The sequence below is a fragment of the Amia ocellicauda genome, chromosome 10 (assembly GCF_036373705.1).
Source record: "Amia ocellicauda isolate fAmiCal2 chromosome 10, fAmiCal2.hap1, whole genome shotgun sequence".
Classification (NCBI taxonomy): Eukaryota; Metazoa; Chordata; class Actinopteri; order Amiiformes; family Amiidae; genus Amia; species Amia ocellicauda.
The window spans coordinates 35,065,822-35,092,548 of NC_089859.1; the positions used below are offsets into that span (position 1 = coordinate 35,065,822).

A 26,727-nucleotide genomic window follows, 5' to 3' on the forward strand; every position below is an offset into this window, starting at 1 on the left:
AACAAGGACCAAGTCTAAAACAATGGTCTACAATTTTAGAAAAGCAAATCTTGAAGGTATGAGGTGGCACTTAGAAGAATTAGACTGGAGCACACTTGATACAGATTCAGTTGAAAATGGATGATTATAATTTAAGAATATACTACTTGAGGCTCAGGAGAAATTTGTACCAAAACTTAGCAAATTGAGGACCAAAAAACATTTGCCAAAATGGTTTAATGGAAGTATGCAAAAAAATATCAAGAGAAAGAAAATGTTGTATAGTGCATACAAAAGGGATAGAGATTAAACAAAATACAAAGAATATGTTGAACTGCAAAGAGATCTTAAGAAAGGGATTAGGAAAACAAAGAGGAAAATAGAAAGAAACAAAGCTATTGGAGCTAAAACTAATGCCAAGAGCTTTTTTCGATACTACAACAGTAAGAGGTCAATAAAGGAAGAAGTGAAACAGATAAAGGACAAAAAGTATCTTGGAAAATGCACAAAATGTGGTAAATATTCTAAATTAGTATTTCACAGAGGTTTTTCCAAAAGAAAAAACAGATAACATGCAACAGGTTAACAATCAGTCCAGTCAAACCCTAAGAGAGATCAGGATAAATCAGGAGGAGGTACTGAAGGGACTAGTAGAACTAAAAACAAACAAATCACCTGGGCCAGATGGTATATTTCCAGCAGTACATAAAGAAATAAGGGAAATAATCGGCCGCTAACTAAACTATTCCAAATGACACTGAGAACATCTAGGGGATGTGCCAAATAATTGGAAAACTGCTAATGTCATACCTATCCACAAGAAAGTGGACAAAACTGAGCCAGGAAATTACAGACCAATTAGTCTCACCTGAATTACTTGTAAAACATTAGAAAAAATGATTAGACAGAAAATAGAGGAGCATCTTAATGAAAACCATATTCTTGGAGACAGTCAACATGGGTTTAGATGAGGCAGATCATGTCTTACTAATTTATTAGAGTTAGTTGAACATGCAACTGCAGATCACGTGAAAGCATATGATATGATATACTTAGATTTTCAAAAAGCTTTTGATAAGGTTCCACACCAAAGACTGATCCTCAAATTGGAAGCTATAGGCATTCAGGGTAATGCAAGTAGATGGATTATGAACTGGTTGATGTATAGGAAACAGAGGGTGTCGATTAGAGGAGCTGCTTCTAACTGGAGTGAGGTTGTTAATGGAGTTCCACAGGGATCAGTATTAGGGCCTTTGCTTTTTTTATTCTAAATTAATGATCTGAACTCTGGGATAGTTAGCAAACTTGTCAAATTTGCAGATGATACTAAAATAGGTGGCTCAGCAGATATAATCTCAGCAGCACAGGTTATTCAAAGGGATAATATTCAGTTGTGGGCCGACACCTGGCAGATGAAATTCAGTGTGGAAAAGTGCCAGATATTACATGCAGGTAACAAACGTCCACTATAATTACACTATGGGAGGAATAGAACTAGATGAAGTATCGCATGAGAAAGACCTAGGAGTCTATGTGGACTCCTCACTTTCTACATCCAAACAATGTGGGGAAGCAATAAAGAAGGCAAACAGAATGTTAGGGTATATTGTCAAAAGTGTAGAATTTAGAACAAGGGCAGTAATGTTCAGACTGTACAATGCACTAGTTAGAGCTCATCTGGAATACTGTGTACAGTTCTGGGCTTCACACTTCAAGAAAGGTATAGAGGCAGTTCAGAGGCGAGCAACCAGACTTATTCCAAGTTTGAAGGGAATGTCCTACTGAGAGACTGAGGGAACTGAACCTTTTCATCCTGGAACAGAGGAGACTACGTGGGGACTTGATCCAAGTCTTCAAAATCATGAAAGGCATCAACCACATCAAACCAGAGGAGCTCTTCCAGATCAGCAGGGACACACGCATCCAGGGACACAAATGGAAATTGGGCTTCAAGGCATTCAAGATGGAAAACAGGAGACACTTGGTCACACAAAGAGCTGTCACAATCTAGAACAAACTACCCAGCGATATGGTTGAAGCTGAAAATTTGGAAACATTTAAAAATGGACCTGATAGGATAGGATCCTTGGATCACTTAGTTATTAATGGACACCAAACAAGCACAATGGGTCAAATGGCCTCCTCTCGTTTGTAAATCCAGCGCAGCAGGTGGGGATGCACGGATGACGGGACGTAGGTCCAGTTCGCTGGACAGGTGGAAGGAGCCTGATCAGAGGCGAGTTCGCACTAAATCTGGACTGAGGAGCAGGAGAGGAGTCAAACTGGCAAGAGAGGGGTACGGGGGCTGTCATGAACAGTGCCTTCAGATGGGCGAATGCGGCAGTTGTGGAGTCCCTGTCCCTGATGGAACACAGCGAGCAGAGACCGATCTCCCCATCCGCTGAGCACTGCCAGGGTCTGGAACTTCAGGGCGTAATCCACAGCAGACGAGGAGCCCAGGCGCAGCGCAACAAGTTGTTCACCAGCATCTCTCCCTTCCACTGGATGATGAAAGATAACCAGGAAGTGTTGAAGGAAGGCACTCAGGGAACTTGTCTTCTCACCCTGTTGCTCCCAGACAGCGGAAGCCCATCTGAGCGCTTTCCCAGTCAGGAGGGTGACAATGAAGGTGATCTAAGCAGGTGGGCAAAGTACAGCTTGCACTGCAGTACAAAGCCCTTGCAGTGGTCAGGGGAGCCATCATATTTCCCCGGAACAGCCAGCTGGACAGGAGCTGCAGGGGCGACAGCAGGAGCTGGAGCAACAGGAGCCGGAGCAGCAGGAGCTGGAGCAGCCATCACCAAGGAAGCGGGCAATTGCTCAGGTAGGTGCTTGAGAAGCTGGTCCTGGTCTCAATTTTCCGGGGCGTTTGCTCATGCTCCCTGAGCGTGGCCCTCTGGGTGGCAAGAGTGGTCAGCACCTGGGTCCATTAGTGGTGAAATGTAATGGGAGAAGAGTGCTGGTCTGTGGCTGTGACACTGTGCATGTCTAATGTAAATCTTGTACATTTTATGGTGAAAACCAAAGCTTTATATTACAAGCTCCATGAACATTATGATTTTAATACAAGAGAAATGCAGCATTACCCATAATTACCATGCAGGCATATGAATTGATCTGTCGAAGTTGGAGAGCACCAACTCTTTCTTTAGTCAGAAAGTTTAGTAATTATAACAAACACACAAGAAAGGCAACAAATAAAATAATACCATTTTATCTTATCTGTTTGAGTGAGATCTTGGGAGGAACCACTTCACATAATTCCATGACATTGTTGTCTTTGTATATACCAACCCGTTCTTGTTAAAAGTACATTATCAAACTGTAAACTAAATAGTCATTTATAATGCAGTAATGATCTGGATAGTCCAACTGACCTTTGTGTGAACCTGAATTTGACTTGAGTTTTTCAGCTTGAAGACTCTACTACAGAGATACTGCAAATGACCTGGGAGAAATACCACATTAATGCAATGAAGTGCAGGACTTTACATTCATAATGCAGTCAGTGTTCTGACACAAATTCATTTGGATCACATGTAGCACCCATTGTAGACACAAATTGGAACTAATTATAAAGTACATAACCATTGCCCACCCCCCCAAAAAAGAGTGAGACAACTTTGAACAGTATCCAAAGGTTTTATTTTAATTTCTGTGACAGTAACCTACAGCTTCACCAATGTCAGCACATTTAAATGAACACATAAAAGCATCCAGCTGCATATTGTTTTTGCAAGGTATGTTGCCGACTTACTTCTACTTAAATCTATTATCATTATACAACAGGTTTGTCAATCTGGTATTAAAAGGTCTTAGAGTTACCATCATGGGTAGCTTTCCACCAGGTTACTTATTGTCAGAGAAAAATGCTACCAATGTCTTGCAATCTTATAATCCACTGTGAGAATTTTTTCACGGTTAGTCACTTCTGTTAACAGGCATTAGAAAAATCCTATAATTGCATGGAATTTCTTTTTTTTTTAACTCAACTCTATTTCTCTTATTAATATACATCCTGAAAACTGTTAAACCTTAGGCAACAAAAGCTCTGTTATAGTCCTCTAAAGTACAATAAATTCCCAGTCAGTTTTTCCAGGACATTCCCTGACCTGCACCAAAGCCTTTTGAAACTGAACCATGCCATTGTATTTGTAGACCATGACATAAAAGACAGATACATATATTTTTCATGCTGTGTTATGTGTTCTAGCCTTCCATGAGGGTGGTTGCAGCAAACTAGAGTGATGCCCAAGAGACAAATAGATTATTACATGTCCTTGAGTAGTGCTAACAATGCATAGATTCTGCTGTCACAGCAAGTGAAATTGTTATAAATATGAAATATAATGTCGTTTTCATAGTCAACTACCATTGTTTGCTTATTGTTTAAAATATAAATACATAATGTATAAATAACAATGTTTCGATTCTTTGCTTTATTTTTCATAAAATTACCCTTTTCCACTACAGACTTGACTGCTGCTGAATGCTATAAAATATGCTTCTGTCTATCACCAAATCTAAACAAAAGAAAATAAGTTAATAGACTAGGGGTTAGACCAAATCAATATACTTTGACCTACCCACAAATCACAGAGTAAAAAACTGTGTCCTGTCGCATTTTCATTTATTATCAGAAGCCACTTCCTACTACTTTTGAGACAATCCTATAGATGCCTGTATTTCAGAATGACCTGATATCAAGTTGCATGCTTATGTGTTAGGTTCAAAACAGTAAGAACTATCTGAATGTGAACGCAGAATAAAAACACTTAACTGATACTCAGTTAGGCAAATGTCTAGCGACTGCTAATGTAGCGTTTACAAGAGCATGATGATGATGATGATGATTAATAATAATAATAATAATAATAATAATAATAATAATAATGTATTTTATAGGAAATATTTAAGCTCACTTTTGATGGGAAGATCATGTTTATCCATTTCACAAAAAGTAATTTGGTACTTCCAAATATTTAACATTTTCACAATTATATTTATGTTACATGTTTTGCAGAACATATCTTTAAGTTGTTGTATTTTGGGGGAAAAAAAATCTATGACATGCTTTTAGCAACACAGTAAGTCTGAAATCCTTACTCAGGCTTATTAATAGTCATCCCAAGCTACTGGTTAATAAATTATTTCTGTTAATCAATAGATTCCTTGCATTGAGCTGGAAGTTTCAAATCACATGATAAAAAACTATTTCTTAAACTAAAAACTTTAATCTAATTAAAGTAATTTCCCCTGTAAAGCTTTTCCTTAAAGTACAATTTAAGTAGGTCATCTAATTGGTCAAATGGCACTAACTGGCATGCCATATTGTGTCTCAGAAAACAAAATATAGATTTTAACTTTCTGAGCTTCTGATATCTTTTCATTACAGCTCTGTTCTCTTGGCTGAGGTGAACTACATAATAGGGCAGGTTTTGCTTGTGCAGGAGTCCATGACATTTACACCTCCGTTGTAAAAGTTCAAGCCTTAGGGTGCTTTTGTTTCCAGTTAGATCTCACAGGACTCCTCCCATCATCTTTAAGGTTACATTAAGTGAAAGTCCAGTGCATTGAATAACAAGGTTGTTAATAAATGGCTTCAAACACCTTGTATCTTAGTTTCAGAAGACTTTACTCTTCATGCCTTCTTCTCTGTCATTCATATTCACCATGGCAGAAATGGTTGTGAGGACTTGTTGGTCTTCTGGTTTCCGGCAGCAATTCCTTATGAGTTGTAATAAGGCCGTTAAAGGTATGACTAGGCTTGGGACTCCAGAGAGAATGAAAATAATAACATAGATCCAGCCAGGGTATGGCAGTTTTTCAAGAGTCGGGAACCCTATCTGTAAAGGAAATTTGAACAGAAACAAAAACAGGTCAGGTGCTTGTGTTAAGTGCCAAAACAATTTCAGAGCCCCTTAGTCAAGAAAAAGTCTGGGTAATGATTATTTAAGTTTAGGATCCTACTCTCCATTGTTCTCTAAGTGAGCATATGGACATTTTAAACCCAATCCAGAAACCTACCCATGTATCATACATTTCACACTTGTACCCCATGACATTTGTATTAATTAGGTAGTAAATGGTGGCTTCTGACACTTAATAAAAGTTGAAAATGTTTCACTTGGCCAAGACCTTTGTCTTCAATTACATATTCTACTGTTCATCTCACTCACTGCCCTGATACACAACCTGATAGTAAAATACAATATGGTTCAGGGGAAGCTATTAAGAAAACTGATCTGTTTCTGCTCTCTTAAAAGTCCTTTAAAGTTCTTTAAACAACAAAACATGACTACTTACATAATCAGGATTCCAGGCAATGTAGAAAAGCTCTTCATTTACTTTTGTGACAAAGTAGAACAAGAAGATGACCAACATAATGAGAGGGCTGATAACTCTCCAGCTGGCCTGCCAGAAGATGTTGGGTTTGTGTCCGATCATAAATTCAATGTCTTTGTTAAACCTATTGGATGGTACAAGTCACACTTTTAGACTGCTAGATTTGCCCTCGCGTCAACATTTTCTTTTTAATTCTAATTTTAATTTTAATTTTGAATTTCTAATTTTAAGGTGAAGACTGCAACATGTACTAATAGCAGGCCCAACTAGCTTTTCCATTTACTACTTGAATGCATCTGTGGTAACATAAGAGGTGTGTAACAGTTTGCAAACTACTTGTTCTGAAATAGCTTGTTTATATACAGTACAGGTGTTCCTGATTTTTTAATATACAAATCATTTGTTTAATAAACATTAAGTAAACAGAGATTCCACCTGGAGGCAGTGTTTCACCACCGATGAGCATAAAGAGCATTGCCTTTACAGAGACTCACAGGGTGCTAATAATTTTAAATTACATTTTTTTTTTATATACAGTACTGTGCAAAAGTTTTAGGCAGGTGTGAAAAAATGCTGTAAAGTAAGAATGCTTTCAAAAATAGACATGTTAATAGATTATATTTATCAATTAACTAAATGCAAAGTGAGTGAACAGATGAAAAATCTACATCAAATCCATATTTGGTGTGACCACCCTTTGCCTTCAAAACAGCATCAATTCTTCAAGGTACACTTGCACACAGTTTTTGTAGGAACTCGGCAGGTAGGTTGGCCCAAACATCTTGGAGAACTAACCACAGTTCTTCTGTTGATTTAGGCAGCCTCAGTTGCTTCTCTCTCTTCATGTAATCCCAGACAGACTCGATAATGTTGAGATCAGTGCTCTGTGGGGGCCATACCATCACTTCCTAGACTCCTTGTTCTTCTTTACGCTATAGATAGTTCTTAATGACTGTTGCTGTATATTTGGGGTTGTTGTCATGCTGCAGAAGAAATTTGGGGCCAATCAGCATTGAGGAGACCGTTAATTCTGACCAAATCCCCAACTCCATTTGCAGAAATGCAGCCCCAAACTTGCAAGGAACCTCCACCATGCTTCACTGTTGCCTGCAGACACTCATTCGTGTACCGCTCTCCAGCCCTTCGGCGAACAAACTGCCTTCTGCTGCACTCAAATATTTCAAATTTTGACTCATCAGTCCAGTGCACCTGCTGCCATTTTTCTGCACCTCAGTTCCTGTGTTTTTGTCGATTGGCCTTATTGCCACTTCGGAGGTATGGCTTTTTGGCCGCAAGTCTTCCATGAAGGCCACTTCTGACCAGACCTCTCCGGGCAGTAGATGGGGGTACCAGGGTCCCACTGTTTTCTGCCAATTCTGAGCTGATGGCACTGCTGTGTCTTTCATCTGCTGCAGTAAGTTTCCTTGGCCGAGCACTGCGTCTACGGTCCTCAACGTTGCCCGTTTCTTTGTGCTTCTTGGAAAGAGCTTGGACAGCACATCTGGAAACCCCTGTCTGCCTTGAGATTTCTGCCTGGGAGAGACCTTGCTGATGCAGTAGAACTATTTTGTGTCTTGTTGCTGTGCTCAGTCTCGCCATGGTGTATGACATTTGACAGTAAACTGTCTTCAGCAACCTCACCTTGTTAGCTGAGTTTGGCTGTTCCTCACCCAGTTTTATTCCTCCTAGACAGCTGTTTCTGTTTCAGTTAATGATTGTGTTTCAACCTACATATTGAATTCATGATCATTAGCATCTGTTTGGTATAATTGTTTAATCATACACCTGATTATATGCCTACAAAATGCCTGACTTTGTGCAAGTGTACCTAGAAGAATTGATGCGGTTTTGAAGGCAGTCACACCAGATATGGATTTGATTTAGATTTTTATTCTGTTCACTCACTTTGCATTTAGTTAATTGATAAATATAATCTATTAACATGTCTATTTTTGAAAGCATTCTTACTTTACAGCATTTTTTCACACCTGCATAAAACTTTTGCACAATACTGTATATATATATATATATATATATATATATATATATATATATATATATATGTTTGTAATCTCTACCTACTATAATAATTCCTAATAATTTCCTTGCAGAATATTTCCACCTTTGGATTGTGAATTTAGGTCCAATATAATTTGAGACTAAAACAACAGTCAAAAGTACTGTATTTACATTATATATTTATATATATATATATATATATATATATATATATATATATATATTTGTGTGTGTTTGTGTGTGTGTGTGTGTTTTCTTTAACTCACTCAGTACAGATATTTTTCCTTGATTGACACCCTACTATGATGTTAAAAATATGATATTATTCATAAATCAAAATGAGTCCTTGCTGTATATGTCAAATATAATTTAGTATGTAATACATATATTTTATATGTGAAAATATATGTTGGAAATTAACCTCATCATATATTTGTAACATTAAATAAATATATGGATTACGTCCATCAATCAATTTTCAATACCCAGTACAGGGTGACTGAAGCCTAGCCTGGTGGACACAGGGCATGGTACACCCACACACCATATTCTTACAACAACAGGGACATTTTGAGTAGCCAATGTGGGATGTGGGAGCAGTGAGACAGCAGCTCTATCCACTACGCCACCATGTCACTCTATATGGATTACAGACTAAAATGTTTAAATATAACCCATATATCCCTAATGCTGAAAAAGTTTAATTGAGAATTCATTCAACTATTTTTTCCATTAAAATTAAAAGGAGGAACCACTATTGTTGTCTCTTGACATTGCACTTATCTTTTTTCTCAAATTACCTGTCTATTCCATAAATGTATACCACTCCAACCATTTCACAGAAAGCAATGATCAGCAGAGGAATGGAACCAGCAAAGTTGTCAAATAGTGCCAGCCAATAATTCCCAGATTGCTGAACAAATATCAAGGCGATCAGAAGAGACACAAGACATATGGTGCCTGCAACACAAACAAGCAAACTGGAATGTAAAAAATTCACCAAAGTTCACCTTTTTAACTTGAGATTAACTATTTCATAAACATATTATTATTATGTATTTATTTGGCAAAAAACATCAATCAACATTAGCTACAAGTAGGGAAAATAGGGTTAAAAGCATCCTTTGTAGATCCAAAACGTGTCCCTTTATAATCTATGTCTGTGTATCTTTGTCATTCTCTAAAGCTGAGAATGTCCAGATACAATTTCACTTCCCTGTGGTGTGTAACAAGAGAATAAGGTGTATAATTAGGAAGGACAAAGTTATATGTTAGACTGATGGTAAAATAAACTGTGATTGGATACATGTTTTCTATTTGCACTTTGACTTGGTCTAGGTGCTTAACTGTTCTTGCTCCGGCATCAGTAATCCTTAAGAGGGCTTGATTGCTACAGTACAGTGAGGTAAAATCAATCAAGCAACTTCCCTTGCCTAACAACACAAATAACAGACTTCCTGTGAGGCAGCTGCCAAGAGTCACAACATACAAACCAGGCACTTTAATCTGTATGACTCTTAAGACGGCTTTATTTTCCAAAATTGAGCCAAAGATAGCATTTAGCTTTTTAGAATATTCATGAAAATACATTAAACAATCAGTAGACGACTTACCAGTTATGAGCTCCTTGGGCCATGATTTGGGAAAAACCTTTAAGTCCTGAAGAGGCACAAGGACTCCTTCAATATTGCCAAACATAGATGACAGACCGAGACAGAACAGCATGATAAAGAACAAAATGGACCACAATGGGGACACTGGCATCTTCATAATTGCTTCAGTGAAGACGATGAATGCAAGGCCAGTTCCTTCCACACCCTAAAGTAAAACAAATCCACATAATCAGACGATACCGTAGCTATGGGCAGTATATCCCATTTTATATCAAACTTCCTTCAGATTTGTCTATATAATATATAAACTTACACCAACTAAAGACTTCTGATTTGCCACAAATATTTCTCAAAGACAGACATACAGCTATGGAAAAAATTAAGAGAGTTGTATATGGTATTAGAAAATGTATGGTCTGCTTTATTTAATGCTGAAAACTTGATTACACCATTTTATGAGAAATGCAATTTTATCAGAAAATGAAAGAGGAAAATAAGGGAAACCTACTTCACTTAGAAAACTATTGAGGTCACAGGTTTTAAGAGTAAGATTTTGAATGACGGCTGGAAATGTGCTGTTCAGTTGCCCAAGAACATCTTTGTAGGTGTGTTCAGTTATGTTAGCTTCAGACAGATCAAAAGTGTTCATTAAGGTCAGAATATTTCTGCAAAGAAAAGCAAATATAGAATTTCACTTTAGTTTTCAATCAATTTTTGATTTCATAGCTTGGATATTTATAACAACAGCACTACCACTACCACCACTACGTTATTAACTATTTACGATATATAAATGACATTGTAATATAAAGTGTTACTGGAAAATCTTTCTTTTTCCTCTAAAACCATGGTAAAAAATAATAATAATAACAATCCCACATACCACCACCCACAATATGTTTTTGTGGGATTGTTATTATTATTTTTTTACCATGGTTTTAGAGGAAAAAGAAAGATTTTCCAGTAACACTTTATATTACAGTGTCATTTATATATTGTAAATAGTTTATAACATAGTTAGGAACCAGTAATCATTTCATTTATAAATTATTAATAAACCTTTATTTGTACTTTTTGTTTGTGTTTTACACTTCAGGACCACTGTACCTTTATAACATAAGATTTATCATTTATGTGTTTTGGCAGAATTATTAATGGTTCTAACAGTTTTATAAACTATTTACCAATCATTTATTAATGACACTGTAATATTAAGTGTTACCAATTTTCCTTAACTGACTTAACTGAGCAAGTGATTTTGTTAAAAAAAATAAAAATAAACATAGATATATTTCTAAATTACAATGTGTTGATTATTATTAATATGTATTCATTTAGCTAAAACAGATACTGTTCACACTTATTGGTCCGGCCCTGGACAGCCTAAAATTTAGTACTGTTTTTTTTTCTGACACCATTCACATTTGAGGTTTTAGGAGGCCTATGTGGGTTTACATATGCAACTGAAATTAAATGCATGCCAGGAATTTAACAAATCTGTTCAAAAAAACGTATTATGCATGACATTAGGTATGCTTACAGGTGTATGCTATGTATTTATATCAAAACTAAATAATATTGACCTAATCGCTTCTAAATTTTCTTTCAAAGTAATCTTAACCCTTTGCAGCTGACGCTTTCTAATATTTTAAAAATACATATCGACAAGACGTATCGGTGTAGCAGCATGGGGAATTGAATGAATATATTACTTATTACTTACATACATATACACACACTTACATGCACTACCGGTCAAAAGTTTTAGAACACCTACATTTTTCCAGTTTTTATTTAAATTTACGCAGTTTAATGTCTCAATGTACTCTGAAATTAAGCATAGAACAAAAGTTAACAAAAGTTAACCCCTTAAGTTGACAAACCCCTCTGGTACCCTTTAAAGGCACCAAATCCATGTGCTTCTCTTTATTCCCATGTGTACTCTTCACTGTTGTGTTGTATGCCAAGTATGTGGTATCCCATGAGAGCTGAGACTGTCAGCTTTCTAATGATGTGAAGCATTCTCTGATGTGAAAAATGTTTTTTATATATTCTGAAATGGGGTGTGGGGGGATACTTGGTCTGAGTAGGAATACAAAATCTCAGAAAATAGTGACAATTATGACATATTCTGGAACAAGACAGGCTACTGATTGAAACAAGACCACCCATGTTTTGGTAGAAGCAACACAAACACGTAGAGAGCTCAAAATGTCAAGATGGAAAACTCTGTTCACAGTGTACAATACACAATTTTGATTTTACATAATTGGATCTGAACTTCTTTGTGTTGTTCTGAACAAAACAAGCCTATTTGCAAAGAAATCTGATTGAAACTGAGTGATCTGTGACTGTCTGAATGAGACCCCCCCACCCTCCTCCCCCCTCTCCGGAGCAGACTCCACATTTTCCTTTTAACTTGGTCGGTTGAGCGATTGATATCCATCGAAAGAAGGCATGTGCTAAGTCAGTGGTTCACAAAGTGGGGGTCAAGATGCTTTTGGGGGGTCGCAAGATGATTTCTAGAATAAATAAATTAAAATGAAGAAGTGCTATGTTTAATAAACCTGAAAAATGCTATACTATATATCATGGGGAATACAACTAGAATAGGCTAAATATGTAAATTTACATCATGTCACAGAACAAAAACTGGTTGGTTGAAACTGTTAACAGAACATCTACGGAGGGAAACACCCTCTGCGAAGAGATGGGCTTAGAACATGAAGCCCTGCTGTTCCATACCGAGGTCAGGTGGCTTTCGCAGGGGAAAGTTCTCACCCGCCTGTTTGAGCTACGTGATGAGGTGCGCATTTTCCTGATCGAGTCTGGGTCCCAACTCGCGGACCACCTGACAGACCCCGAATGGTTGGTAAATATTGCTTATTTGACATGTATATTTGACAAACTTATCACTACAATGCACAAATACAAATATCTTGTTGTTGTCTGATAAAATCGATGTATTCACAAAAAAGTTGGAGAGATGGGCTGTGCGAGCTAAAGGCGGCAATGTTGGAATGTTTCCCGAGCTGGAAGAATTTGTGGAGGACAATGAACTGGATCTCAATAACATGATGGAAATGATCACTTCACATCTCCAAGGCCTTCTGGATCACTTTATGAAGTACTTCCCAAAGGAGACAACTCCACAACGATATGACTGGATACGACAACCATTCACGGCAACTGGGGATCACCTGTCATCCGACCTGGAGGACGCGCTGATGGAGCTGTCCAGTGATCGGACCTTAAAGGCAATGTTTGCTGCAACCAAAATTCTGAATTCTGGATTTCAGTTGCAGAGGAATACCAAGGACAATCCAAAGCAGCGATGGATGTACTGATTCCGTTTTGGATCAACCTACTTATGTGAGGCAACATTTTCCACATTGACATATATCAAAAACAAATACAGATCACGTCTCAATGTGGAGGATGATCTCCGAGTTGCCATTTCAACAATCAAAACCAGGATGCAGCTGTTGTGCTCCAAAAAGCAGGCCCACCCATCTCATTGTTGTAAGTTGCTCAGACTTACTAATAATAAATATATGTGAGAGAACAGATCATTAATATGAAATAGTTGATAAGGGTTATTTTATTAGTTATCTATATGATCTACTGAGCGTGTATACATTTGTGTCGTGTTGTGTGAGTCCTTATGTTATGTGCGCATGTGTGTGCGTGGGTCGCAATATTTGAAACATTTGTTTTTGGAGGTCACGCATGAAAAAGTTTGAGAACCCCTGGGTTAATACATGGTATTGTGACTGTATTGAGTGATTGGAAAGGCAACAGTCCTAGAGACATCAGTGAGTTCAAAACCAATTCAACACTGGTCAGATGCTGGTGTGACATAATGAAGTTTTTTTTGCAGTGATCACGTGGTTTCTGGCAAGTTGTTGCTTTGTAAGTGTCAGTACTGCATTGGGAAGCCTGCTTTGAGTGTAACATCACTAACCTAACATGCATGTTCAGAATTAGTTAAACAGCTGGAGTGCTATGCCTTAGGAGATCTGATTGGCTGTGTGACTGGCATGAGCATGCAGCTGTATTCCATCCTCACATTGAGAGTTCAGCTACTCAATCAGATACCTAGGGTTACAATACCAACTTTAAAAAAATCCTAGATGAAGCTGCTTTTTACTGAGATCAGAAATTTGGTGAGAATTATCTTCCTTCCTTTTCACTTTTCCTTTCCAAGTCTATACACCCCAAGACTCTCTTAAAGACCCACATGGCCACGCCTGCTGCAGGGTGATGCAGGTATCTAAGATAATTCCCATGTTATTTTAGTTGTTGTCATAAGGGATGTTTTTTATGTAAATGCATTTAATGAAACACAAAACTACTATCAAGTTACTTTTAAATACATTACAGTCTATACATTATATCCATCACAGGACCTCAATTCTGTAGAAAACAATAGAAACTATAGATAGACCAACAGCTATGAAAGTAATAATGGTGCTCTTGTTTTTTAACCATTACGTCTGATACTTGTATTCCTGAAAGTAAATACTAAAGAACTTAGCAACTGAAGTGACTTACCCATTAACACAGTCGTCATATCTCTCAGTTGCTCGGAAACCGATGATGGAGTATATTACAGTGGCAGCGTAAATGGACGTTAGGCCGTTGATGATGGAAATGATGACAGCATCCTTCTCACAGTTGTTACTAGAAAAAACAAATACATTATAAGCATCTACAGTCAAAACATGCACGTATCTTTTGCACAGATATTTTATCAAGTTAAATTAATTCTGATTAAGATGCATATCGACTGCATGGATATTAGCCACAGTGATCAACAGTGCAGTCTTCCCTTGAGAGCATCTTTCCTGCTATTTCTCTGTCCTCAGTTATACAGATTACTGCTGTATTAATACAAGGTGCCTGAACAGAGAGAACATGTATGCAATGTAATCCCTATCATAAAATTAAGCAGAAGAAAAACACAAAAAGAGGGTGCCAGTTGCTTGGTAGTGGTGGTTGCTCTTTGAGAAGGCAAATATTTATAACATGGAATTGATGTATGTATGAATGACCCCAGACCTCAGGAATCAAGAAGTTTACAACAAACAACAACAACAAAAACACTCATGTACATTCAAACCTTCAAAATCTTCAAAATCAATTTCCCATGGCCTTTTAAAACCCTAATAATGTAATGCATACTGTGACTTACTGGACGGAGTTATAGCTGGAGAAAGAGATGAGCCCACCGAACGCCAGTGAAAAAGAATAGAACACTTGAGCACCGGCATCTAACCATGTTGCTGGGTTTGCCAGTTCTGCAATCTGGAATTAAAAGCATTATTGACACCATTTACAATTAGCACATATTAAATCATTTATTTTGTTAATTTATGCCTGGATGCTATATAAATAGCATTCCATCATAATATTGACAATCCCTGGTAGCATGCAAATACAATGCATATATTCCTTGCTTTCAATAGCTAGCGTCAATAAGATTTTTAATCTCTTGCTTGAATAGACATACTGTGTAAACTAACAAGCATGCATACATACATACATACATACATACATACATACATACATACATACCTAAGCCCAATACTTACATCTGGGGTAAACAGGAATATAATTCCATCCACAGAGCCTTTAAGAGTTAAACCTCTAATAAGGAATATTGTCAGGACCAAATAAGGCAATGTTGAAGTTACGTACACAGCCTAAGGAAAACAAAAGCAACATTAATTTTAACTATTTTTAACAAGAAATGTCAAAGGTCAGATTTACACTATGTGTAACTTTCTTATAGTTTAATTACAATATAAAGTATAACTCAGTATTGCTCCATATGTTGTATACATTTGTATTATTTCACCCCAGGGAGAGATATGATGATTCATAAAGGTTAGAACATATTTTCTGTGGGCATACAATATATAAAATGCAGTTAACATTCAGAGCAGAGGTGTCAAACCCACTTCCACTGTGTCTTAATTTTTCTTGCACCCAAGTCCTTAACTACTTCAATGTTTTGATTGCTTGTTTTAATCAATGTAACACTTTTCACCATATCACAAATGTTTCAGTGGTCTCTAGCATAAATCAAGGGAATCCATTCATTCTTCAGCTTTAATAGTCCTTGAAACACAATGGCATATGTCCCATTTAGAAAATTATTATATCAAATTAGGTTAAATGTGCTAGAAGGCTTTCACCCTATGCTTTGAATTGATATACCTTTCCAGTCGTTTCGATGCCTCTAATGCAGCAAACATAGAGCACAGCCCAGGCGCAAATTAGAGAGATGACCAGCCACCACTGAAGCCCTCCTGCATCACTGATTTCCCTAGAGGTGTTCAGTGTTACTCTGTACCAGAAATAATCCACTGGAGAGCTATCCTTGCACTCTGTCACATAATCTGGTTGGGACATATTCAGTAGTTAATTCAATGGAATTTGTCATTCTTCAGGAGTCAATAACATGGATTATAATGAGTACATATTGTTGATATATTCTGGTGTAATCTTTCTCTATCCTGAGTACAGTACTAACTACACCCAAATTCTTGTAAATTTACTAATGGTATTTGCCATAAGGTTTGGTTGGATATAACAATGTGTCTACAGTCCATAGTACATATGCATGTGTATTGTTTTAATACTAACATAGAAGTCAGCAGATTTTTTTAGGCACTGTTTCAATTTTGAAATCTTCAGCTAAATTTAATTCTTCTCTTTATCAAAAACAGGCAGTTTTCCTTCAGCCATTACCTTAAATTAGTATAATTTTCATATAATAAGAGAATGTATAGTCTGATATGTGAATGTAATACCTGTTCTGTTTTCATTGATGGGACAGTAACTCCAAGGAAGGGGCTCTTGAAAGGAATTGAAGAAATACCACATCACCCAGGCAATGATGGTGTTATAATACAGACCCACCAGGAAAGAGACACACATGGATGCTATACCTAGAGAATAACAAAAATAAATTACAAATCAGCAACCATACAAATGCAATGTGCAGTTTTTATTTTTATTATTAATTGAAAACTGGAATGACTCTGGTTGACTGAGCCGAGTTTAGTATGGGACTGCCACTCCACTGCCACTTTCCAAACTGGAGTTGAAGTGCAGCTCTCAGGCCTCTGACTTACCCACTCCCAAAAGATAAGGGTGAATGGTGCTCCACACACCAACACTGCCTTTCCTTAGTCTTTGGCCAATTGCAAACTCCAGGTGCAGCAATGGGATTCCTTCGAGGACTAGCAGGATTAGGAATGGAATCATGAACGCCCCTGGAATTACAAGACACATGCAGAGTTATTGTCATGTGTTGTTTCCTTGGAGAACTAATATTAGAGCTGTTTAGACAGTTATTGTTATTATTATTAGTTGTATTATTAATTCATTACCAAGCACCACAACTAAGGGCAACTTACAATATCCTGGATTTTGCTGCATAATAGCTTCTCGTTGTGCATTGATTTTTTTTTCTCTTTCCTGTTTTCCATGATTGTGTTTGCTTTCTGTGTAGGTTTACTTTTCTTTACTGAGGTTTACTTCAGTTTTGTCTACAGTATGTCAAGGTTTCATGCTTCATTGTTAAGTTTTAGGAATCCCATCAGAGATGTGTAATCTATTTAATGAGGATAAAATTAGTTCCTCATTCTTTTCTTAAATTCTTTAAGGCTGACAGTCAGTTCAAGCTTATTTTACATTGGATTTTGAAACCATAGGTTTGGTTTAGAACAGCTGGAAAGCTTCAGTGCAATGCAAGTTGAAATATGAAATATCTTTGACCCCAACAAAAAAAATTAAAAATACACTTTTTTTTGGAAAAGACCAGTTTTTGGAAGCCCATGACTGTTTTGAAACACATTGGCTTTGCTTATTTACACATTGAAATAAAATACCTGTTAATGCTATACCCCCTTGCTGATAATAGATGCTGAATGCATGCATCCTGATTTGTTCCTGATACTGCATGTAAACAGAAGATGCAAGAGACTGGGAATAGAGCACTATTTTCAAACCTGTTGTAGATTGGCACTGTGTTCATCTAGTTCACATGAAACAAAAACACATCAGAGTTTACTGAGACCTTTGTGTAGCTTTATTGAAAATTATTAAATGACGCCAAATCTAAAGTAAATACCATGAAAGTATGGGGTTTCCATGGTAGCAATCATGTTGAGGGAAATGGATATGGGTATTGACACACTTGTGTTTGCCTCAAATGGCAGCAGTTGTTTCAATTAGGATGCCATTTGTTTGACTGTTTTTAGTCTAGAGCAAACAGGCTGTCTTCACCTTGTTCAATTGGGAATTCATGAGATTATTGTGAACTACTCAGGAGGGTAAGACTGGCAATTGAAAATAATTTAGCAAATGTAGTTCTGGGAAGGGGAGTTGTTGAGATTCTTAGGTACTGCAATTCATGATCACAAGCTGTAATGATTAACAACAGGAATGAATATTCCCTTCAGTGACCACAAAGTACAACTTCAGGAATTCAGGAGCAAAAAAATTGATTTTGTCAAGTCCAATAACTGCCAGCATCAATAAATGAATGAATAGATGATTTTGCCATTTTAAAGGCTTTAGTGTGAAACTTGTTCAAGACATTTAACAGACACTGTTAACTTACCTGTGTCAAGTTTTGGTAAATAATTTCAGTTTCCAATATGCCTAAATATGGTCTGCTAATCTGCTTCTTTGGATATGTGAAGTCTTACCAACATTAAAACAATAGGTTATGAATGCAACCCCGGTTATCTGAAAAAGTAAGTACTGCCCAAGGGGGAGGGGTTTCTGCGCACTGCCATAGGAACCCGAACAAAACATCATTCTATCAAAGCTGCCATTGGCCCCTGCGCTCATTACTCAGAACAGGTCCCTTCCCTTCCAATAGGAACGGGGCCACAGACCCACTGAAAGACACAACATAATACACAGCCAGCTAGTCAACAGAGTAGCCGAGCTGAACAACAATATACAATATACACCGATCAGCCATAAAATTATGACCACCTGCCTAATATTGTGTATTTTGTGTATTTTGCCGCCAAAACAGCCCTGACCTGTCAAGGCATGGACTCCACTAGACCTCTGAAGGTGTGTTGTGGTATCTGGCACCAAGACGTTAGCAGCAGATCCTTTAAGTCCTGTACGTTGCGAGGTGGGGCCTCCATGGATCGGACTTGTTTGTCCAGCACATCCCACAGATGCTCGATTGGATTGACCTTGAACACCTTGAACTCGTGATTCATCAGACAAGGCCACCTTCTTTCATTGCTCCGTGGTCCAATTCAGATGCTCACGTGCCCATTGTAGGCGCCTTTGGCAGTGGACAGGGGTCAGCATGGACACCCTGACTGGTCTGCGGCTACGCAGCCCCATACGCAACAAACTGCGATGCGCTGTGTGTTCTGACACCTTTCTATTAGAACAGCATTAACTTTTTTAGCAATTTGAGCTACAGTAGCTTGTCTGTTGGATCGGACCACACGGGCCAGCCTTTGCTCCCCACATGCATTTTCCTTCCTTGGACCACTTTTGATAGGTGTCAGTACCTAGGTACCTAGGTGGCAGACTGCAGAGGCTGCATGACAGACCCTGGGAACAGGGCTGTCAGCAAATCCAGGAGCAGCTTGCGTGGGTGCTCAACTGGAAGGCATAGTCCGATGGAAGGGAAGAAATGGTTCATATAGCTCCATCAGGATGCGCTGAACAGGGGCAGACTGGGAGAGGAAAGGCAGGAGCCAGAGCCCGTAAGCTACTGGGGCTCGACTGCAGCTAACACTGGGTTCCCAATGGAAGGGACCGGTACTGTTATGTCCAACCTGTAGAACCAGGCAAATGTAAGCGGCGAGGCCCAAGCTGCAGCTGCACAAATGTCTGCCAAGGGGGCACCTTGAAAAAGGGCCCATTGTGTGGCAATGCCTCAAGTCGAGTGGGCCACCAGGTGTTCAGGCATGAGGGTCCCAGTGGACTCTTAGGCCATGGTAATGGTGTCTACAATCCAATGCAAGAGGCACTGCTTTGAAAGCGCCTGGCCCTGTATCGTGCTCCATAAAACACAAACAATTGTTCTGAGCACTGAATGTCCTTAGTGCGTTCCAAATAGCACCTGAGAGCCTGCACAGGGCAGAGCCATCAATCCAGACATGACATGTGGTGATGGCCGCCAGATACACTTTGAGCGTGGACAGGGACTTGCCCTGGTCCAACAGCTCCTGTAGAAATTGTTATATGACCCCAATGGGGCAATTAATTGGGTCTTGATCGCCGTCTTGGCACCAGATGCTAAACATCTGCCAGCAGTATGAATACTGCTCGAATACTGTAGAGGGAGCTCTCGCCGACTGAATAGTGGCTACTACCGTGTCTGACAGACCCCAGGCAATCAATCGCTCCTGCTCAGGGGCCAGGCCCAGAGCTGGAGGAGGCCCAGATTGGGGTGCCAAAGCATACCCTGCACCTGGGACATCAAGTCCGATCTCACTGGGAGCTGCCAAGGCTCTCTGTGGAGGAGGGCGATTAGGTCTGCAAACCAGAATCTGCGAGGCCACCATGGGGCTTTCAGCAGAACTGTCACTCGTTCTCTCCTGACCCTCTCCAGGACCACAGGGAGAAGGGGGAACGGTGGGAATGCGTAAAGGAGACAGCGCGGCCATGGGCTAGCGCGTCAATCCCTAGGGTTCCTGAGCAGTCTCAGATGGAGAACCATAGTGGGCAGTGTCTGGACTCTGCAAAGAGATCCACGTCTGCCCTGCCAAACCGGCTCCACAGTAGCTGTATCACAAACGGGTGGAAGCGTCATTCTGAAATCGGGGGGCCTCCCCGAGAGAAGAGGTCCACCGCCATGTTGGACAGGCCTGGGAGGTGAACTGCTCTGATGGAGCAGAATCGTAGCTGCGCCCACAGAAGCAGACGACGTGCTAGACAGTACAGTCTGCGCAACCGGAGACCTCCTTGCCTGTTGATATAGGTGACCACCGCTGTGTTGTCCATCCAAACCAGCACATGTCTGTCCCATAGGACTGGCAGGAAATGAGACTGCTTGTACTGCTTGTAATTCTAGGACGTTGATATGGAAGGCCCGCCAGCACGGCTCAGTCCGAAGCACTGCACACTGCAATGGGTCCCTCACTCACATCCACACCATGCCTCTGAAGGGGTGTGCACATGTTTGAAACTGTAGGGAGTAGCCAACTGATATAATTTGGAGCACCAAAGAGTATTGGGTGTAGTGTTGCCAATTTGAGAGTTGCTGGGGGGTGTAAGGGTGGGACAGAGGCTGCTGGAACGCCTCAGGGATGGGGCTCAGGTAGTGGGGGAGGTGGGGTCAGGTGCAGCGGAGAGGAGGCAAGCAACGACTCAGAAGAGGGGGAGGGATCCCATGGGAGTCGCTCTGCCACTCTTCCCTGTCATTCACGTGCATGCGCAGGGACGCATGCTGCCATAGCGGCGCACACCGCGGGCAAGTTAGGCAGAGGGGCGTGGCTGCCACAGGGAGCAGCTGCCGTGGCAGGTGCAATAGCAGCAGACGGAGCATCAACGAGAGCAAGCAAGTGTGCACAGGGAAACGTGCAGCGGGGGTGCCGGTCAGTGTTTGCACCAGGGGCACACAACAACTGAAACACCGCCGCGACAAGTGGAGCACCTACCGAGCTCGCTGCTGTAAGTGCATCTCCACCCAGCAACGTACACGGGGGCAATGCAACACCAACCAAACGCAACCTTGCTGTTGCCGGACAGAACACTATGTATGCCGAGCATCAGGGCCGAGCATCAGGTGCTGGATACAAGCGCCACGTAGGTCCGTAGGCTTAAACACACTGTGTGTGCCGGGGTTTTCCCAGGGACACTGGGTGACATGGAGTCCAGGATCTGAGTGGGCCGAGGGTAGTAGACCACCAGCCGTAGCTGGGTCTAAAACCGAGGCCTGCACACACGGACAAGAAGGCTAAGCAGAGCTCATTCTCTGTAAACTGAGAGAGTGAGATCTCCTACAACCACAGCCGCGGGCTGTAGTGTGGGCGCAAGCCATCGGAGGATGTACCTCATGCGAGCAAGATCTCTTATGACACACTGAGGCTCAGGCCAGGCAGCCGGGCCTCGGATTTTACTGCCGCTAGTAGCGCTCCTGCTGTGGAGGAAAAAGCCCTGTGGACAAAAAAACAACACAGCAAGCAGTCGGAATATATATGGCACTATATAAACACGACTATTATATTTAAGGGGCTCTTCTTGTGAACGAAACTGAAAACTGCAGCCAGACCTCTGGTGCACGGACGGAACAGAATCGGGATTAGCTATCATAATAACTAAACACACACAAGACAGAGATGATGTGTAGCGAAAGTGGTGGTGAACAACACTAAGAAGTGAAGCCAGACAGCCGAAATACGCAGTTTGAATTTTTATTACCAACAACAGACACAGAGAGCTCATGTTCTTGGGTCAAGGGGAAATGGCAAAAGAGGACGAGCCTGCGCTGACGTCATGTTTTATAGAACAGGAAGTGGGAAGGGACCTGTTCTGAGTGACGAGTGCAGGGGCCAGTGGCAGCTTTGATTTTTTTGACTGGGTTCCTATGGAAGTGCACAGAAACCCCTCCCCCTTGGGCAGTGCTTCCAATTTGAGATACTTGAAAGATCAGCAGGATTACTCAATATGTATTCTCAGGCCACGTATATGTAACTGATGTAATTGCCATTTACATTTAAACAATACACTGAATCATTCTAATACAAGTCTAACGCAAGGCCCACAAGCTGAATATAGACCCCAAATCATTTTAATCTGTGTTAATTACATGTGTGTCAGCAAGGGTTAGACGTAATCATTAAACCTTGTTGGGGATTAATTGTTCTAAATTTTTGAGTTTGGTGCGTCCTGTTTATTTTTTATTATTAAAGTAAGCACCTTATTTATTGTAAGTGCACGTTGTGGAGTTTGTTTATTTCAATCTTAAAAGGTCTGCCAGCACACTGGGAGGTGATATTAACTGAATTGATACTCATTTACCCCTATAGTTTGGAGAGAAACTCGCCTGTTTTAACCATCTGTGCAATAATAAACTGTCCTGACCTGATGCTCCTGTGGTGTTTGTGACATGACCCTACGACAATTTCTGCTTTATAGTAAATTCATTTTGGACCTTTCGGTAAACAAAGGTGGTGGCAGTGGCATGCTAGTGACTTTATTAATCCAGTAGCCAAATAAATGTAAAAATGTGTGACCATACATGTATTCACACTTTGAAACAGGACAGTATTTTAAAGTTGTCCATAAATGGAAAATATTATAATCTTGTAACAGGCAGTAAACTAGTAAAAACAGTGGTGTGTGGTGGTATGAAAGCATTTCAGTTAAAATTATGTTTGGGAAGAAACTTTTCAATTTTCCTTCTCCAACTTGCTTGCATCTCCATCTTTCCAACTGCAGGATTTGCTGCAGATCTGAAGGCACTACATACAGAATTTCAGCACTGCTTCTCTGACTTTAACACAAATTTAAGTTTCCAGTTCTTCTCCAATCTGTTTGGTAATGCAAACTTTTACCCCTTCCTACCAGTAACTTTACCACAGCACCGCCTTCTGATTGCCCGGGTACTTTCAATGTTTGGTAACCTGTGAGGACAGCTGTTTTCATTGATGGAAATCAATGAATACCTGCAAATATTACTATGGAATGATAGACATCTACACTCCATACTAATGATTGCTTCAGCGCAAGACCTGTCTCTGAACATTGATAAGCTACTCTAGAGAAAAAGGTGCCAAGACTCCTCAACAGATAAATCTGCTCAGAGCAGCAATTGGGTAAGTTAAATGTTTTGAATAGTTGCTAAGTAATAGGTGTGTATATACAGACAAAACAATTGAAATTTTGTATTGCCTACAAATTATACAATTTATTACAATTCTATTTTTTACGATTCATTCCAAGTCTAATTGTAAGAAATCATTTATTCGGAGTGTGGTAAAGCTTAGTGAAAGGTATATTGTTAGAAACGGTAAACTATAAATAGGCTGGATAAAAAATGTATGTAGCCCACAAATTAAATGTGAAGTCATCATATTGCCTGAGGTAAAATTTAGTTTGTCTACTCTAAAAGAAAAAGATCTGTTTGCAATAACCTGCTAACTCTTTATATTAAGGTTACATCCAAAACAATACATACATACTTAACAATCTATAGAATGGTAATGTGAATTACAACTATAAAAACAGAGTTCATTCAATGTTCTTAAGAATGAATTGCATAAGATTCAGAGATTACTGTCCTTATTGCTTTCCGTTTAACAATAGAAGATGGATTATGAGTGTATAATTTCAAAATTCATTAGAGATCAACTGATTCATATGATATCCATAGATATTTCTTTAAATTAAATACACTTCAAAACTAAACAACCATCTTGCAAACAAAGTACTTGTAATATTAGTCCTCTATCCCTGCTAGATAGCACTTCTCAGTTTTTATTATGCTTCTTGCGTCCTTTTTGCACTTTGTTTGCACTTATGTTGTAAGTCGCCCTGGATAAGGGCGTCTGCCAAGAAATAAAAAAATAATAATAAATAAAATAAAAAAATAATAAAGTAACAAATGGCCTGAGTATCGAAATTAATTAATATAATAATGTCTTAAAGTCCCAGTAGAACCTCTTCTTACTATAACAACCAAAATAAAAATATTTTTCCTGGCATGGAAATACTTTAATGTTCTCTAGTACTAGTCTACACAGGTGCTTTCAATAATAACCATGCCCACGTGCCAGGAGCAATATTGGGTATTCGCTCCACCTGGGCTCCTAATGGGAAAAGTACAGCATAGTCCCTCATACAGAGTTGTACAAGACTCCCACATACCTCCTCCATGGCTTTGGCAAAGGTAAGGGAAGCGCCACACGTTTCCTAATCCCACACAAAAGCCGATGCAGGTTAACATGTACTGTGCTTTGTTGTCCCATTTGGGTCTGTCATCTGCTTCTTCAGTCTCCAGCTTTTCCAGTTCCTCATAGGAAAGTATCCTGTCCCCCAGACCAGGGTTGGGCAGCTGGAGTTTCATAGTGCCGTTTCTTCAGGAAAGAGCGAAGAGATGATACAGATAACTGTCACTGTTAACTCCCGGCAGTGTGCAGTGAGTGTGGGAGTCCTGTGAAGTGAATGTGTCTGCCGTTGACTGATGATATTTATAGTGAACCTTTAGCACTCAGCCTCAGACTACACCTTCACAGGTACAACTGTCAGCACAAATGCTAATCAACATAGACCATGCTTAATAATAATTAATCTTACCTGATTGAAGAATGAAACTCAATGGAAGGATACACTTGACTTGGCCAGTGAAGCAGAAAAGAGTAAGAACATCTGACACTCCAGAAGTAGGGTTAATGTAAGTGAAAAGCAATCCTTAGAGCAGCACAATTATTTACTGGAGAGATAAAGATATCTCCCTTAATGTTATGCACTTTGGTTGTCAGCAATATTGGGAAAGTATAACTATTTTAGAGAAATAATGTGTAACTAAGCAATGGTAGTGGAAACTATATCAGCCATAGTTTTCATTGATAAAGAGTATCTATATTCAGATTGCTCAATACTCATCAGACAATTAATTGGCCTATATGCTATGAATTGTATTCAAATAATTTTGCTCATATACATTATTTTTCTATAAATTGTATGTATTCTCAACTATAACACAGCTCCAGCATGTTGAACCTTGGCCTGTCTACAATTGCACTGCTTGTTCTTTATTCATTCCTTCTATATCTACAAACTACAGTAAGTCATTGATCTGGTTGTACCACAATGCCGAAACTGCTAGAGAAAACAGTTCAATATCCCTCAACAAGTGCATTACTGTCTCTGAAATAGCATACACATATGTGCAAGCTCCTATTTTTCTTATGGTGAATGCTGTCAGTCTCCTTTGCAGGGTAATGTTCTGCCCAGAGGGATCATACATGTGCTTCCCATGTTTCTCTTCTTGTGCCTCATCTTTTTCCACATCATTTCAACCCATAGCTTTCTGTTCTGCTCCTTTGCTGATGATACCTAGATAGAGGATTACTCTAAAATGTAACACAACACATCAAATGTAACAGCATGGGTGTGTAGAAACGTGTCACATTTGACAGGCAGTGAGATAGATTTCTGGAGTGTGCATCACCCCTGCAATTTCTGCATGGCTTTAAAATACAGTATCTTGGTTGTCGCATCTGAAAACCAGAGTAATGAAACTCTCAACATAGCAGCATAGTTTATCTCTGGATATGAATATGACCATTATCTGAATATAACCTAAATTTGCAAAGAAGAAATATCTTGTTTTTTTAAAGAACTGTCTGATGTCTGACTTTGGAATAAATAATGATTCCCTATATTAAATGGACCACTACATGAGACTCACACAAACTTATCCTGTTAATGCACCAAATAGCTTAGATAGCCCTCAAGAGATTTGTTATGTTAATATGTATTTTTTATTTAATATGTTCATTTATGTGTATGCATGGCTTATTTTGTAATTTGTGTGGAAATAATGTGTTATTTTGTTAGTATTTTGTTTCCTTAACATGGTGGGAATAAGCAAATCACAAATCTGCATGCAAATTCACAATGTCAGCCAAAAGATCAATCATTAGGTAACTAGTTTAACATTGTAAAATTGACTGATTATTTACTACAGACGTGGCTGAAAGTATTGCTACCCTTCCGCTTTAAAAAAAAACTCATAATTTTTTCTGAACTAAGTAACTCAACTCAG

General features: G+C 39.3%; 1 protein-coding gene across 1 annotated transcript; it reads right to left on the minus strand.

The window, feature by feature from the left end:
• Positions 1 to 3,601: 3,601 nt before the first annotated feature.
• On the minus strand, positions 3,602 to 25,131 carry LOC136760547 (sodium-dependent neutral amino acid transporter B(0)AT1). Its single transcript, XM_066715987.1, has 12 exons — positions 24,825 to 25,131; positions 17,099 to 17,239; positions 16,775 to 16,912; positions 16,179 to 16,360; positions 15,551 to 15,661; positions 15,151 to 15,263; positions 14,511 to 14,639; positions 10,465 to 10,621; positions 9,957 to 10,161; positions 9,144 to 9,303; positions 6,286 to 6,448; positions 3,602 to 5,825 (listed from the first exon to the last, which is right to left on the minus strand). Exons 1-12 carry the CDS (start codon positions 25,021 to 25,023, stop codon positions 5,604 to 5,606), a joined length of 1,920 nt encoding a protein of 639 aa, XP_066572084.1. The 5' UTR covers positions 25,024 to 25,131; the 3' UTR covers positions 3,602 to 5,603.
• Positions 25,132 to 26,727: the final 1,596 nt, after the last annotated feature.

Coding starts and splice junctions, on each gene's coding strand:
- LOC136760547 (XM_066715987.1), bottom strand. CDS start 25,023: ATGAAACTCCAGCTGCCCAACCCTGGTCTGGGGGACAGGATACTTTCC. Junction 10,622..14,510: donor TATGACGACTGTGTTAATGG/GTAAGTCACTTC, acceptor TTTTCTTTGCAG/AAATATTCTGACCTTAATGA. Junction 5,826..6,285: donor TTGCCTGGAATCCTGATTAT/GTAAGTAGTCAT, acceptor TTTCCTTTACAG/ATAGGGTTCCCGACTCTTGA.